The following is a 17,079-nucleotide window of genomic DNA, read 5'->3' as shown; positions in this document are numbered from 1 at the left end:
CAAAGGTCAACCCTTGATTCTCCACCTAGGAATGGTGGAAGGATGGCAGGAAGAAACATTGGGGTGTGCACATTTTAGGCATTCTCTACTACAATTTAATGCTGGATCCATGGCCCATTCATGCCTCTGAGGGAGTTCAGGATTGACAGTTAAGTAATCTGAAATGGACTACTTTTAGAGGGAGCAGTTTGAGGTGCATAGTCTTAGCATGCTTCTATATCTATATCTATCCAACGGGTGGGCAACCTCCAGCTGTTTTGGCCTACAGGTCCCATCATCCCTCACCATTGGCTATCCTGGCTAGGGCTGAAGGGAGTTGAGAGACACAAGTTGCCCCCCCCTCCTATTCCTGTAGTATTAGAGACTCGTACTGAGCCTCTCGTACTGGGGAATGTTGGGAGTTGTAGGAATTGTTTCTGTCTAAACATGCATATATGCATAGGATAGCATCTTTACTGACAAATCCATTTCTCCAATTAAGTCAAATTGTTTCCCTTTAAATATTTGAAAATTAATGTTAATACTTTTAGAGCTGCTGTCACAAAGAGGACAAGGATCAGCAAGTATGAGGACATTGAAGACTTAACATGCAGCTCAGGGGCAGCCTCCTTGACAAAGTCATTATATTGTGTGCTTCAATCAACTGCATGTGTTAGTAGCTTGCTTGTTGCATTTTATTATATCTACTCCTCCCCCCACCAATCCCTAGTTAGAAGATAGGAACTTTTAACAAATTGCTTTCATATGCAGAATTATTAAAAGTAATGTTGATGCACATCTTAGATAAGGCTGCTGCCATTCATATCACAACAAATCTTTGAATGGAAATAATTAAATATTATATATATTTTTAGAAACGTTTAAAGGAAATATTTTGATACTTTCCTCTGTCACATGCTGATTTTTGAGTGGCTTTTATTTGAACTCCTGAAAACTACATTTTTCTATTTGGGGCAATCTGAGAAACATTTACAGAATTTAGGAACCGTTAAAATGTTAGAAATCCAAAAGAGTATAGTAACATTGTGCATACGTAGGCTGCAACATTGACATATACCTTTGTTATGCTGGCTAATGGGTTATAGCAGTTGGCAGGAGGCCCACTACAAGATACATGAAAGATACACCAGTGCAACCTCTCAGATGTGCTAGTGGAACATTACACTGGTTGAAAGGCTAAAACAGCTTGGATGGGAAGGGGGCAGCACAGGGTAGAAGAACAACACACCATTTCCTTCACCCAGTTCAGCCTGATGTGCCACTTTGGTCCATTCCTGAAGAAGTCAATGTAGCTACAGTAACACTTGCCTCAGTTATATCAAGACTGCATTACTACAACACGTTCTACTCTAGGCTACTTCTGAAGAGTCTTCAGAAGTTCTAGTTGGTCTATAATGCAGCAGCAAGGATGCTAGTGAGCAGTCACCCATGGGAACATGTAACATCTATCCTGCAATGTCTGCACTGGTTACCAATTTGCTTCCAGGCACAATTCAACGTGTTGGGGGAATGGTGATTACCTTTAGTCCCAAATGCCTTTGTTCCAGAATACCTTAGGGAACGCCTGTAACCATGCCAATATGCCTGTGCCCTAAGAGCAGAAGGCCCATCTCTATGTCCCATCTAGGGTAGAGGCAGAATCAATGGAGATGAGAGCTAGCTCCTTCTTAATGGCTGTACCATTGGCTCAGTGCATGATAACCCATAGTTAAGGTTGAGTAGAGATTGCATATGGGTTATTGATGAACTGTGGGTTGTTGCTGAAATAGAGGTTATGTTATGTGAACTCAGCTGTGCTAGCAAACCATGATTTTCTAATCACAAACAAACCACAAAGAGAACACATGGTTTGTTGTTGGGTTGTGAACTGTGGGTTGTTTGTGGTTAGCAAACCATGTTTTGTTAGTGCAGCTGACTTCACACAACATGACCTATGTTTTAATGACATAGTTTAACCTATACTCAACCTTGAGTGTGGGTTGTTGCGTTGCGTGAACCCAGCCTTGCTAGCAAAATACAGTTTGTTAACCATGAACAACACACAAAGAGAATCCATGGTTTGTTGTTGAGGTGAACTGTGGGTTCTGTGCTGTATTTTATTATATCTATGGTTTGTGATTTTGTGAACAATGTTGGCTGAGAAATGCTAGGAATTGTAGGACTTTTTAAATATCTAAACATTAATAGGATTACACCCTTACTGTATTATGTTCTATGCTTTTATCTTTCTTTGTTTGTTATCTGTCTATATTATCTTTAAAGTACAGGTGGGGAACTAGTGGCTCTCCTGATATTTGACTACAACTCCCATGATTCCTGAGTGTTGACCATGGTGTCTAGGGATGATGGGAGTTTAAGTCCAAAGGCAACTGGAGAACTACATTTTCTTCACTTCTGCTTTTAAGGAATAAGTGTCTATGTTGGAAAATATTACCATAGTTAGGAAAAATACTAAAGATTAATAATGAAGTCTAATACATTTTAGACACCCCCATCACCATATTATTTCTAAAATAAAAGCTGAAGCACAAAAGATCTCTCAGATTAAACAAAAAACAAAAGCTGTGTATTCCATGCGCTGTGTTTTCCATAAGAAAAATTCTGAAATCTATAATAGGATAATACCTTCACTAGGACCACCAAAATATCACAAAATAACAATCAATTTTACAAGTTCTCTGGAACTCTTCATCAGACAAAATAGCATACAAAGTGGTGATGGAGGGGGGTGGGTGAGAGAAAATAATTAGTTGATGCTGAAGCCATCAAGCCATTCAGTTACAATCCTAAAATGGAATGTGGTAGGAGATCATTCAAATTTGGTTCAGTAAGTTGCTGTTATGGTTTCAGGTTGTATTCCAAATTGTCCTTAGGACTGTTGGGATGAAGAAAAACAAACAATGGTTGATCCATTTTTTAAATTATAAAATTCAGCTGTTGTCCAGGTCCATCTCCATCTTTTGGCAAAGATAAAAATGGAAGTAGAGAGAAACCAGACAGTTCTTATATTAACAAGACTGGAGATACATTTAGGTGGTATACTATGGTAAAAAAAAGGCAATAGAAACCAGTTTGGGTAGCTTTACCTAGTAGTTTGAGAGGATGTACCCTCAAATACCCATCTTCAGGTGGTATAAAATCCTCTTCTTCCAGGGCTTTTCTACCTGAGGCTGTTAATCCACTGTATTTAGTTTCAGCTTTGTCACAGAGTTGAGATCCAAGCATTACACAAGAAGCACTTTCTTTCTTGCTTTTCTGCTACATAACCTCTAGATGGTACTGTGCCTGAACTGATGTTTTTCAGGATGGGAGATTGAGGAACTGAGGCAAATAGTAGTGACAAAGGATTTTGTTCTTAAAGTTACTGATAAGCTGAAAGCAAATAAATCACCAGGCCCAGGTGGTATCCATCCTTGAGTTGTTAAATAACTCAAATATGAAATTGCTGATCTTCTAACCAAAATATGCAACATGTTCCTAAGATCAGCCTCTGTACCAGAGGACTGGAGGATGGCCAATTTAACACCAGTTTTTAAAAAGGGATCCAGGTGGGACGTGGGAAATTACAGGCCTATTATCTTAACGTCTGTTCCGGTAAATTGGTTGAAAGCATTATTAAAGACAAAATAAGCATATAGAAGGACAAGCCCTGCTGAAAAAGAATCCACATGACTTCTGCACTCATAAGTCCTATCCAGTGGACGATGGTGGTTCTGTTGTCAGTGGGGTGGTGAATCCACTCCGGATTTCAATGAGAGCCAGTCAGAACTCTAAAGGAGCTATCCAAGGTGCACACAGGGATGATCTGGTAGACATTGTTTACTTGGACTTCCAAACATTTTTTGACAAAGTTCCTCAACAAAGACTCCTGAACAAACTTAGCAATCATGGAATAAGAGGGGAGGTCCACTTACGGACCAGTAACTGGTTAAAGAACAGAAAACAGAGAGTAGGAATAAATTGTGAATTCTCCCAAAGGAAGGAAGTAAATAGTGGGGGTCCCATAGGGATCTGTATTGGGACCAATCCTTTTCAACTTCTTCATAAATGATCTGGAATTAGAAGTAAGCAGTTTGCCAATAACAGCAAATTATTTAGGATTGTTTAAACAAAAAGGGTTTCTGAGGTGTTCCAAAGGGATTTCTCCAAACTGGAAAAATGGAGATCTAAATGGCAAATGCAATGTAGGCAAGTGTAAAATGAAGTGGTAATTTCCCCCCCTAACTTCAAGTATAACTTGACAGGATGGGATCTAGTAGTGACTGGCCAAAAAAAGATTATGGGTTATGGTGGGAAGCTGATGAAAATGTCAACCCAGTGTGCATTGCTGCTAAAAAGGCAAACCCCATCTTAGGCATAATTAGGAAAGGAATTTAGAATAAAACCGCCAATGTCATGCTGCCCTTATACAAATCCATAGTGCAACCATATTTAGAGTACTGTGTAGAGTTCTAGTCACCACACCTAAAAAAGGATAATACAGAGCTGAAAAGGAAACGCAGAGAAGGGCAGCTAAAATGATCAAGGGACTGGAGGAAAAGTTACCACAGCTGGGATCATTTAGCTTGAAGATGAGGAGAGAAAGAGGGGACATGATAGAAGTGTACAAAATTATGCATGGTCATCCCATGAAGCTAATTGACGAGAGAATCAGGACAGATTTATTTATTTATTTATTTATTACATTTTTATACCGCCCAATAGCCGAAGCTCTCAGATAAAAGGATTTGGTATTCGCTCAAAACACACAAAAGCAGACTCCATTGTTTCAACATCAGCCATATTTTTCCTCACCCCTGCTTTGTTTACCATCTAGCCCAGTCTCCCCTGGCCTGGTGCCCTCCAGATGTTTTGGACTTCAACTCCAATCATCACTCACCATTGGCTATGCTGGCTAAGGCTGGCTAGCATGGCTGAAGGTCAGGAATACTGGGAGTTGTAGTCTCAGAATTGGGACTACACCATGTTGTGGAAGGCTGATTAGCTTGATGAAGAGTTCTGGAGAATTATTATTATTATTATTATTTATTTATTTATATAGCACCATCAATGTACATGGTGCTATACAGAGTAAAACAGTAAATAGCAAGACCCTGCCGCATTATTATTATTATTATTATTATTATTATTATTATTTATTTATTTATTTATATAGCACCATCAATGTACATGGTGCTGTACAGAGTAGAACAGTAAATAGCAAGACCCTGCCGCATAGGCTTACAATCTAATAAAATCATAGTAAAACAATAACGAGGGGAAGAGAATGCAAACAGGTACAGGGTAGGGTAAGCAGGCACAGGGTAGGGTAAAACTAACAGTAGAAAGTAACAGTAGAAGTCTGCACAACATCAAGTTTTAAAAGCTTTAGGAAAAAGAAAAGTTTTTAGTTGAGCTTTAAAAGCTGCGGTTGAACTTGTAGTTCTCAAATGTTCTGGAAGAGCGTTCCAGGCGTAAGGGGCAGCAGAAGAGAATGGACGAAGCCGAGCAAGGGAAGTAGAGGCCCTTGGGCAGGCGAGAAACATGGCATCAGAGGAGCGAAGAGCACGAGCGGGGCGATAGTGTGAGATGAGAGAGGAGAGATAGGAAGGAGCTAGACCGTGAAAAGCTTTGAAGGTTAACAGGAGAAGTTTATATTGGATTCTGAAGTGAATTGGAAGCCAATCTAATAAAATCATAGTAAAACAATAAGGAGGGGAAGAGAATGCAAACAGGTACAGGGTAGGGTAAGCAGGCACAGGGTAGGGTAAAACTAACAGTAGAAAGTAACAGTAGAAGTCTGCACAACATCTTTCACACCATTCTGTGATGTTTTAGATGATCTAATAAGGTATTGCCCTAATATGGATCTTCAGATTAAAGCTACTCAAATCTAGAATCAATAGTTTGATGCCAATTTGAGACTTTTAATTTGAAGCAAATAATAGCCAGCCACTTTACAAATGCTAAAGAGAAGCCCTTACAAATTCCTCTTACAGATCAACACTTTTCAATACATGCGCACGCACGCACACACAGAGAAACTTTCTAAACAGGTGAGATGTTAGTCTTTTGTATAAATCCCTCATGTGAGCATTGCCATTACAAAGTGAATTACTAATACTAGTTTAGCTACATGAGTTATTTCTGAGTTAACCATAAACCAAATGAGCAATTTTATACTGATTGAATAATCTGAATTTTCCATATCACTCAAATTGGTGGCATAATAAACTACATATTGTTATTGTGAAATCACTTGTTGCGCAATCCTATGCATGATAATTCAGAAATAAGTCACTGTGTTCAATGGGGCTTACTCGCAGGTAAGTGTGCAACCCAAGTTACTGGTTGGTTTTTTGACAATGATGATGTAATTGTTATTCGTCAAATATATCTGAGGAAATGGACAGTGTCCACAAAACCTTATGCCAGAATAAGTCTGATAGTCTTTAAGGTGTCACAAGGTTTTAAGGTGTTAAGCTACACTTAACATGGCTACCACTCAGGAAATGATTTAATATTTACTTTTTGGAAGAAAAAGGGCTGCTTTCCAGGGATGACTCCAACGGTTAGCAGGTGTTCCCCACCAAATACATCACACTGACATATTCCCTTACCCATTTCTCAGTCACAATATGTTCAGGGTCTACATAGCATGGATTAAATCCTAACTCCCCTAGAATGGTCATTGTCCCAACTTCGTTCACCTGTTACTCCCCCCCCCCCCCATTATCCTCAGGTATAGAATTAAACATTTATGGTCTGCAATTCTGTGCACACTTACTTGGGAATAAGCACCATTGGGACTTATTAAGTAAACATTGGGATGCTTACTCCCTAGATCAATTAACATGGATTATTAAGGCAACCTTTTGTGTTTCCAGGAGTAGTTTCACAAGTATTTTGCCCACTCTTCCAGGGTGGAAAGAAAAGTGATTACAATCTCTGCTGTGAGTACAAAATCAGATTATCATGGTTGCTCTCTGGATTGACATGGACTTCAAGGGTTTGAGGGTGTATGATTGCTTTGAAACAAACACACACTAAAAACAGTTTATCCATCATGGATGATCAATTAGGCTTTGTAATAGATGTGGCTCTAGTTACCCTATAACTTAACCACATGATCTCATCTAAGATCAGTTAGATTTTTCTACACTTTCCATGTACATTTTAGAGATGAAGTAGGAATTCATTCTAGGCCATGTTAGCAATGAAGGATATGGGACTGGGTGTGACAGTTATTTCAGATTAATTTAGATCACATGACTGTGTTCTTGTGTCTCTCTGTGTGTAGAACATTCTGTACTGTTTCCTTAGGAAACCACCTTGGTCAAGGGGTAAAGAGGGTGGTGGTGTCGTCGTCATCATCATCATCATCATCATCATCATCATCATCATAATCGGAATGACATTCTTGATAGCAACATGATCAAAACATCTTTTAGTGAAATTTGGCCTAGGATGAGAAAGGACTGAACCTTGCAGCAACGAGGGAAGGAAGAAAAGAATAACATCGTGTTCTCTGGGGGTTGGTTTTGGTGTCCCTGGACACCGAATACATTTCGTTCCCTTTGCCTGATTCTTCCTTCTCCTCCTCGCCGACCCCATTAGTTGCTGGGCACTTCTGTGTGTCGGGTGGGGGTGGTATTAGCCTCCGTGGGTGGGTTGGGTTGCATTTTGTGCAGCATCCCAGCCGCCTCTCTCTCCCTCCTGTAGGAAAAGAGCCAGACCCAGAGGGGGAGTCTGTCTGCCAGCCAAGTGCTGCTCCCTGGTGCTCAGAGGCTGCTCCGTCTCCAACTCTCTCTCTCTCTCTCCCTCTCATTCATTTCGCCGGCTAACATGAGAGATCATGGCCGCCTTCGGGCTCCTCAGCTATGAGCAGAGACCTCTCAAACGGTCCCGCTTGGGGCCGCCCGACGTCTACCCGCAAGACCCCAAGCAGAAGGAGGTGAGAGCCCGCGCTTTCGCCTGTGCCCGGCGCGCGCCTAGCCAAGGGGAGAAGTTTGCCCGGCGGCAACCTGGGAGGGGGGAGGGGAGAAAGGCAGCCTAGGTGGGCTGAGGGAGGGGAAGGCGCCTCGGAGCCCCCCCCCCCTCCACGAGCGGAGCGGCTCTCTAGGCTGGGTCGGACGCTGAGATAATTCTGTAGTCTTCGGCTATCTGGGTGGCCGGGGTGGGGGTCGCACTGTGTGTGTGTGTCTGTGTGTGTGAGGGCCTGGCGCACTCCAGGCTTCTGCTGGTGGCTCCCCGCCCCCCTCTCCTATATTCCCTGCTTCTCCTCTCAGTGCACCCCCTAAACTTTTGAAAAATGTAGGTTTGAAAAGGCGCTCCCCCCACCCACCCCAACACGGAGTTGCCGTTTATACACCCAAGGAAAAGCCGCTGTTAGCCAGCGATGGCAGAGCCCTGGGCTAGCCCTTTTAGACCTGTGAGAATAAGGACACCCCTCCCCCAACATGTGGGAACTGCTTTCTGTTCATCACCATGACAGGGCCATTCTAAACTAGGCATTCTGGCAGGCATTGCCCATGGACTAGTTACTTGAAAACTGGTCGGGTGTAAATAAACCCCCTTTTCCTTTAAAAAAAACAGACACACAGGCAACATCAGAAGACTTAAAGGCACCTGCCTATAGCTTTTACTGTACCAACTAGCGGCACTCAATAGTAACCATGGTGTTATCTAGGTATGGTACTCTGCAATTAACAAGTAATTGCTTGGGGTGGGTGGGGGTGGGAAAGCTTATTATAATGCTCACCTACAATTTGTCAAGGGATTTATTTGTTTCGTTAATTCACCTGCTACCCAGTTGTAACTAATTTCTTTTCTCTTAAACATTTAAGTTGCAAGTTATATGAAAACTATTTCTTAAGGGTGGATTTTCATGTGTTATGGCTATTGTGTGGGAGACTGCAGGGGTAACATCCCCCTGGATAGGGATGGTAATGCTTACAAACCATTTCCCATGTGGTTAGGATACTTCCCATAGAGAGGCTCTATTCCAGAGATACATGGTATCTCTCCATACAACTGATCCATATAGCAAGTAGCTTGCACATTTGATCACTCCCACTTGAAGCTACATCAGCATCATCATTATTACTACATCATCATTATACATGACATTTTTCAGAGATTGGGTCTGAGAGATAATTACCCCAAGGGGCTTAAATTCACAAGAGGAATGACGGATAAAGAGGAAGAAAATAGAGGTAGGGACAAACAGGGAAAATATGAGAGTATTTCAGTTATTCTACTGGAACTAAGCCAAATTACACGTATTGGGGCTAGGGGGTGGTCCTAGAGGCTTCACAGAAAACCTGTATGGTGCAGAATTGTATTCAGCAGCTGCCCACACTGGAGATGTAATGGGGGAAATGGCTGTCATATCTATTATTGTGGTTTTGTTCAGATTGCGTTGCGGTTCTTAAATGTAATATGAATTGTATGTTGGATGAGGAAGCTTGCTAAATGTTAAAAGGGAGTGATAGTTTCTTGTCTAACTTCAACTTACCCTCAAGTAAAAGTTTCAGTCTCCTTATACCTATTACAGTAAATGTCATGAATTTGGTGAATGTTGACTATTGCTAGTAATTACCACTTTTGGTGGTCTATTAGCAAATGTAAGAAAACTTTGTGGTTCTTGAGATTTTCTGCTTACATATGTTGGGCTAGTGAACTACATTTCTTTTTAGTTTCTGGCACTTACCAAGGCAGTTTGGGAAATGTCTTGCATCATGAAAAAATCTTAATGTCTGAAGTTTTTTATTTTTCTACTCAAAAGTTTCAATTATTAAAAGTAACTATATGGAATGCTAAAAAATGTTGAACATATTCTTCAAATTTTAATCAACTAACTGCCTCACTTTATTTGGAAGTAATGCTGACTATTACAACACTGCTCAACTTACAGAATGGATAAATATTGTATATTTGAACCACAATAGAACATAAGCAGATCGATCTGTTGCTTACTATCATTTTATTACCTTATGACCAAACCTGAGAGGTAGAATCATAGAATAGTAGAGTTGGAAGGGGCCTATAAGGCCATCGAGTCCAACCCCCTGTTGGTATAATAACAGCACCATGTACATTGATGGTGCTATATAAATTAATAATAATAATAATAATAATAATAATAATAATAATAATATATTGGATGGGGCTTAATGGATTTGGCATTAATGCACAGGTGGGTAATTTGTGGCCTTCCAGATGGTGTTGGACTGCAACTTATATCATCCCTCACAATAGGCTATGCTGGCTAGGGCTGATGGGAGTTGCACTCCAACACCACCTGGAGGGCCACAAGTTGCTCACCTCTGAATTAACATGAGAACATAACTAGTATTGTAGCATCAAATCTCAGTCTTGTCACTTGCAGTGTGCAACAGCCATCTCTGCTGTGGTACTCCATTCTTGTCTTGATGATAAAAAAACTGGGCTATGCGTGAGAAGTCATCTCCCTAAACTTTTTGATTTCCTTTGATTTCCCCCCCATAGAAATTTCAAAACTAGTTGTTGCCTCAAGGGTCATGTTCCTTTGATTCCTGCTTGATCTGCTTTCTATGGACTGAAGACATAAGTGGGTGCTCCCAGTGCCCCAAATTATACTACTATAAGAGATTTATATATGAAAGCTTTCAAGTTTTGTAATTGGAATATCCAAAATGTTTACTTTCTTGCAAGAAAAGTATTTTATGACCCCTCCTTATTTGCTGCACTGGTATTTTATTTTATTTTATGGATTTCTTGGGACAAGACTATGTGTTTGTGCATGTGTATGTGTGTATATAGCCTGCTTTTCAATCAACAGTGAGGCATACTGAGAATCCAACGATATAGGTAAAAGTAAACAGCAAATTAAAAATGGGCAGGACATATTAAAATTTAGAAATGGCATTAAACATTGCTAAAACAATTATTAGTTATAAAAGCTTGCCTACCCTAATCATATAAAAGGGGCATGCATCCAGATCTCCTACCCTGTACTTGGAAGCTGAAAAAGCCTGCTGATGGTGACCATGGAATTTATTTAAGGATGAATTTGCACTGCTGGATTGCAGTGCTCATTTACCATGGAGGTCATAATCCTGTCTCCATTTCCATGAAGGGAACATTGTATGATAGACATTGTATGCCAGCATTTCCTAACCCGGTGCCCACCAGATATGTTGGATCACAATTGTGTTGGAAGTTGCATTGCATCACAACTGGAGGGAACCAGGTTGGGGAAAGCTGGAATATAGTATGGTGATGGTCTGTGTAGTAACTAATTCTAAATGTCATAGCTAGAGACGGGGCTCACCCAGCACAGGAAAGTATGGAGACATAAAGGTATTTTTGTGCCCCCACCCCCGGGCCTTAGTTCTTGATGGTATCCTAGTGTCAAGTTTAAAATGTGAACTAGCCCTTGACCAAGCCCTTTTGAGGTGAATTATCTGCCTGGGAAGAAAGATATTTACCTGATACTTGTTGATTGGCACTTAAGTGTTTGTAGAGAATGTCTGGATGAACATCACATATGAAGGGATATAAAATCCAAGTACAACACACACATGCATCCACACGCACCAGCTTATCAAAAAGAGTGAAGCTGGCATATTCTCATGCAAATAATGGCTTTTTGGTGCAGACAGAAAGGCTGCTTTGGGGTCAAGTGGGATATCAACATTAATATACAGAACAAGCATAGGACCATTTTTCCATGACCAAACAGTTGTAGATTGTAAGCCTACACGGCAGGGTCCTGCTATTTACTGTGTTATCTGTACAGCACCATGTACATTGATGGTGCTATATCAATAAATAATAATAATAATAATAATAATCTTAAGTGTATATTCAGGACCTCTTCTTGTTCTGGAATGAGATATAGTTAATGGCTTTAATTTTCAAAGATGTATTATGGGTATAGGAGCAACCAGAGTGAAAAGGGTACATTTCCTAAAGAAAAACAGCCCCAGATGGGTGCATGTCTAAAATGTGTGTTGAATGTGTCTTAATATGTAGTAAATGATCATAATAGACCTCTGACCATTAGTTGTGATATGGTAATCAATTTGAAATGTGGTTCAAGAACCAAAAGTCAAAACCTGGACAGAATCTGCATCCCTCCCCCATCCGAACCATCAAAGTATCTAAACCATTCCTTGAAATTTCTATTTAATGTGAACTGGAAAAATATGTGAAAACCAACTGGATTAGAATTTCAGGATAAAACCAAAGTAACATAAGGATATAAATTGGTGTCTAATGATTCATACCATTTGTCCATCTGTGTAGATCAGCTTTCCTCAATTTGATACCCTCCAGCTGTGTTGGACAGCAACTTCCATAACCATAGGCCATACTGGCTGGGGATGATGGTAACAATACACGAGGCTAGGCTAGTCCAACTGACAGCAGTCATGGGCAGAGGTCTCCTCCAGCTCTGCTGTCTCCTATAGTTAGTAGGCTGGCCACTCAAACATCACCCAAAAGAGGACACCAATTTGCATAAAATGTGCACATGCTAATTTATACGCATGTATGAAAATTTAGAAATAACCAGTATTATTTTAATAAAAATACTGTACATCTCACCACAGTGTGGAAGGTTGTGACCAGGTGACCTGTATAACTTGCTCAGACTGCTGCCCAGGGCAACTTCAAGGCTCAGCTCTTCCTTCTGATGGTTCTTTAGCTTTATGCCAGACATGGGCTGGACAGACTGTCCTCTGTAAAAGAGAACACATGGTTACTCTATTTAGAACTAACATGGATTGAACTTGGGATCTACTATATGCTTGAACTCTGTCACTGAGCTACAGCCCCTTTCTACCAGTTATGGTATATTCTCTGGTATAGCTAGCATAAATCATGAGCATAGACAATAATTTCCTAAGAATCTTGGGTTTGTCCAGGGTCAGCTTCTCTGCTGCCTTCAAGAGCTGGGAAACTGCAGAGAACATGGAGACCTGTTGCTTTAAAGCTAGGCTCTGTAGGTGTTGAAATTTAATTCAAACTTCTGACCTGAGGGGTTCTCTTATAGACAAGATGCATTTGTATGATTAGGCCTGAAGAGGTCCTGGCAAAGCAGCGATAGTCCAGTGTCCAAAGTCTGAAATAGACAGGGGGATCCTGTAGCATTGGGGTGGATGATGACTGAATGAGCAGGATATTAGATATATTATTAAATTTAGAATAGATGGCTTTAGTATATTAGATTTTTCAATATGTGTAATAATCCAGGATCAACATTACTTTCCCTGTGTTCCTTTTCTCTCTCATCTACATTCAACGTCTATCCACATGGAGCTATCTACTTTTAACAATGGCATATACTTGCAATATTAATCACCTTATCACATATTTAAATCAGTATTGTGATGTGAACATTAAAAATCTCCAGTGTTAATAGAAACTGAACTGGTTCAGGTGTGCAGAACATGTCAAAGCAAAGTTCTCTTATTTACAGCTGGAATCCAACCAGGAAATCTAACGACTTTGTATCCCGATTTGCACATAAGTATGTTAAAATATCATTGTTTCTCTAAGTACGTACTAGTTAAAATAACACTCTGGCAACTGAGGTGTCTCCTAAGAGTGTTAATTTGTGGACAGTGACTGCTGGTGGGGTGGAGGTGGTATGTATAAAACTATTTTCAAGTAATGTGGGATTTAGCTGGGAGAACTGCTGTTGCAAAGCATGAGCTCATTCTCTGCAGGAGACATCCTCGATGCAGAGCTACCCCTTTGGGTTTTAGAATTTTCCTGCTCTCTCTTTCCCATCTGGTGCAGTAAATCAGTATTAAGTGAAGATGCACAATTATAGAAGAACCACCTTGTTAGAAAATTGGCTGTAATCCTAAGCACACTTACTAGTGAGTAAGTCCTATTGAATTCTGTAGGGGTTACTTCTGAGCAAACATGCATTGGATTGGCTTTCATATGTAGAATGACAGAGTGTTAAAATTCAGGTCTGTTCTAGTTATGTGTCAGTACTTTTTGTGCTAAATACAGTGATTTCACTGTTTTCCCCCTTCTCTGTAAAAACCAAGAAGAGGTAGAATCTCTCCCTCTAGCTATATAAACTAATATGATCCAGGCTATATGATGTCAGGGCTCTTCCATGCAACAGTGCACTGAGGATGTGTTGCTGTCCAAATGCTTTGCTGTACTATGCCACTCAAGGTATCACTGAAGCAACACAGTGAAAACAATTCGTTTAGCCTCTCTTGTAAATTATGCTGTAGGAAAACACATCAGTGTAAACTGCTTCAAGAATCTGGATTTAAACCCCCCACATAATTGAAAAATAATCTATAACAGAACATTGCAAAAGGGCCCAACAAATGTAAAAGCCTGTAAAATCTTGTGACCGCTGTTTCTCTAGTTTGTTAAGAATTCCATGGCAACATAATCTTTTTTCAGAAGGGAGGCATCCAACTTTTTAGCTGCTGTGATAGCCCAACACCAATAAACGGCAAATCTCAAAAATCACAAAGTTTTCTTACATTTCCTATGGACCACCAAAAGTAGGAAATACCAGCGAGAGTCAACATTCACCAGGTTAATGATATTAACCTGGTGAATAGGTTAATAGCTGCCAAAATGATTTAAGAGAGCTACACTATCTGAGTGGTGTGACCATGCTGTATTACCTCCTTGATGTTGGACCCATACAGACATAATGCTGCAAATTGCATAAGCAATTGGGAGTGAGCCATGGGATTGTGTACTCCCTCTGCCAGCCACCCTCATCCTGGAGCATGAATTTCACTCCATCAGGTTTACCTGTAGATAACATATGCCTGCATTCATAACAGTTAGGACTAACCAGCGTTCTTGAAATGGGTTGTAAAACATGGTTTCAATGCAATCTTGCTTCTTCCTCATCATAGTTAAGTCTCCTAATGTAGGTGTAATACTAAACTATGACAGCAGCAAACCACGTAGGAGGGGGGAAATTCATGCATGGAAGGGGGGCATGTTGCACATTAGGAAACATTTCAGATTTAGGCTAAGTGGGAACCCTGGCTAGCCCTAACAGCAACTTAACTTCATTACTTATATAATGGTTAATTGCAGTTAAACACGGAGGGAAAAAATTGTGGTCTTGAAGGGAGCCTTTGGAGAGTACACAATCTTGCAACTTGCTTTCAATTGCTTAACAATGGTTAAGCAGTTGGTAGTGTTAGAACATAAGAAGACGAGAAGATCCCATGCTGGATCAGACCAGGATCTAACTAATCCAGCATTCTGTTCACACAGTAGCCAGCCAGCTGCCCAAGAGAAACCCCACAAGCGGGACACGATTGCAACTGGGATAAATACACACGCTGCCTCTGATACTTCACAGGATCTTCACAGGCAAGCCCACGCAGAGCACATGGCAATAATAGAATCTAGATATTATTAGGGCATATATGATTGTGGTCAAGATTTGAGATGTATGGATAAGCAAAGAGGAAGCCAAAGATTTGTAAAAAAGAAAAAAGAAAAGAAAAAAGAGAAAAAGAGAACATAAGAAGAGACTTGCTGGACCAGACCAAGGGTCTATCTAATCCAGCATTGTGCTTCTGGAAACTAGTGGAAATGTTAATTTCCAGATTGGGACAGGTCAGCAAAGCTTCCTTCTGCGAGCTCCGCTGACCTGTCCAATTCTGGAAACATGTTTTTGCTCATTTCAGGTTATGTTTAGAATTGCACAAGCTCCATTGCGCAAGGGTTTGTTCCCACAAGCTCAACAGAACCAGCAGAGGTGGTGTGATACTGCTCATAGGGAGTGAAGTCAGATTTAGTCTGATTCCAACCCAATGTCTTTTTCATAATGTACAAATGACTGATAATCCTTTTAAAAACCACTGAAAAATGCAGCATGGTAATGAATTCTAAGGTGTGCCAGCCCTTCAGTGTAACTATCCTTTAAAATCATTCTATTTAAGGCCAGTGGCCCTAAGGCTGACGTGCTTCCTAAGTGGTTTCATTGTGTTTCAATTTCAAATGATTTATGGCCATTAATACTTCTACATAGGGGATGTGTGGTCTGACTGTTGTAAACTAGCACTTTGTATTTTTGGCAGGTTGTGACAGAATATCACACATGTACTAGTGAACAAGTCCTGGATAAGTGTAGCTGATGTTGTTAGGTCTAGTTGCATTGTTGGATTGCACAGAGACAGAGCTCCTACTGGGCTTTGTTGCATGGCTGGAATCCTTAATAAATGTCTTAGGGCGCAATTCTACGGGATGCGACCTGGATACTCTAAGCCTCTGAACTCGGATGCATACATGTATCCAATGCAGAGCAGGAGGTGCCTTGTATCTCCTGCTTTTGCATTTTAGCTAGAGAGGTGATTTCACCCATCTAGTGGAGGCTTTAGGGAGGGAAGAAGGCTAAGAGGCTAAGGATGGTTGGGAATACTTCGTAGCCCCATATCCCCAGTCTCTTCTCCTCTCTGCCCCTGGGAAAACCTGTTTTTTCCATCTCCACACTCCGAGTGCGGAGAGGTGTTGTGCAGACTTTATACTGTTAGTTTTACCCTACCCTGTGCCTGCTTACCCTACCCTGTGCCTGTTTGCATTCTCTTCCCCTCCTTATTGTTTTACTATGATTTTATTAGATTGTAAGCCTATGCGGCAGAGTCTTGCTATTTACTGTTTTACTCTGTACAGCACCATGTACATTGATGGTGCTATATAAATAAATAATAATAATAATAATAATAAGGTAGCCAGTGCAGTTGTCTCCACATCAGCTACAAGGGGTGAGCATGGTTTTCTGGCTCTTAGTTTGGAGCCCTCTCTACAAGCTCATAGCCGGGAAACCAAACAATCCTATGCCCACAGCCATGCAATCTTGAGAGGACACACACACACACACACACACACACACAGAGGATTTTAGCTTGGAGCTATAGATGAACACAATTGTGTTCTTCCATCTTTCTTGCTGGATACGTTTTGTACTAAATCTTTACTGACTATGCATGTGGCCTTATTAGTCTGTTTTTATCTCTCTGCATATTCAATAATATCTCTGCATATTCAATAATATCTGTTATAAATTCTTTTGATGAATCACAGTATGTCTTCTGGGGGGTAGTTGGA

At 40.6% G+C, this 17,079-nt stretch overlaps 1 protein-coding gene across 1 annotated transcript in view; it reads left to right on the top strand.

Moving 5' to 3' along the window:
• The first annotated feature begins 7,824 nt into the window (after positions 1-7,824).
• Positions 7,825-17,079, top strand: part of MED12L (mediator complex subunit 12L) — a 212,547-nt gene continuing 203,292 nt past the window's right edge. The window contains exon 1 of the mRNA XM_063132125.1: positions 7,825-7,933. Within this exon, the coding sequence (XP_062988195.1) occupies positions 7,835-7,933 (99 nt within the window). The 5' untranslated portion in view covers positions 7,825-7,834. The remainder of the gene's footprint in view (positions 7,934-17,079) is intronic.

Source organism: Elgaria multicarinata, chromosome 8, assembly GCF_023053635.1.
Source record: "Elgaria multicarinata webbii isolate HBS135686 ecotype San Diego chromosome 8, rElgMul1.1.pri, whole genome shotgun sequence".
Lineage (NCBI taxonomy): Eukaryota > Metazoa > Chordata > Lepidosauria > Squamata > Anguidae > Elgaria > Elgaria multicarinata.
The sequence above is the reverse complement of the archived record's forward strand: the minus strand, read 5'-3'. Positions and strand labels throughout refer to the sequence as shown.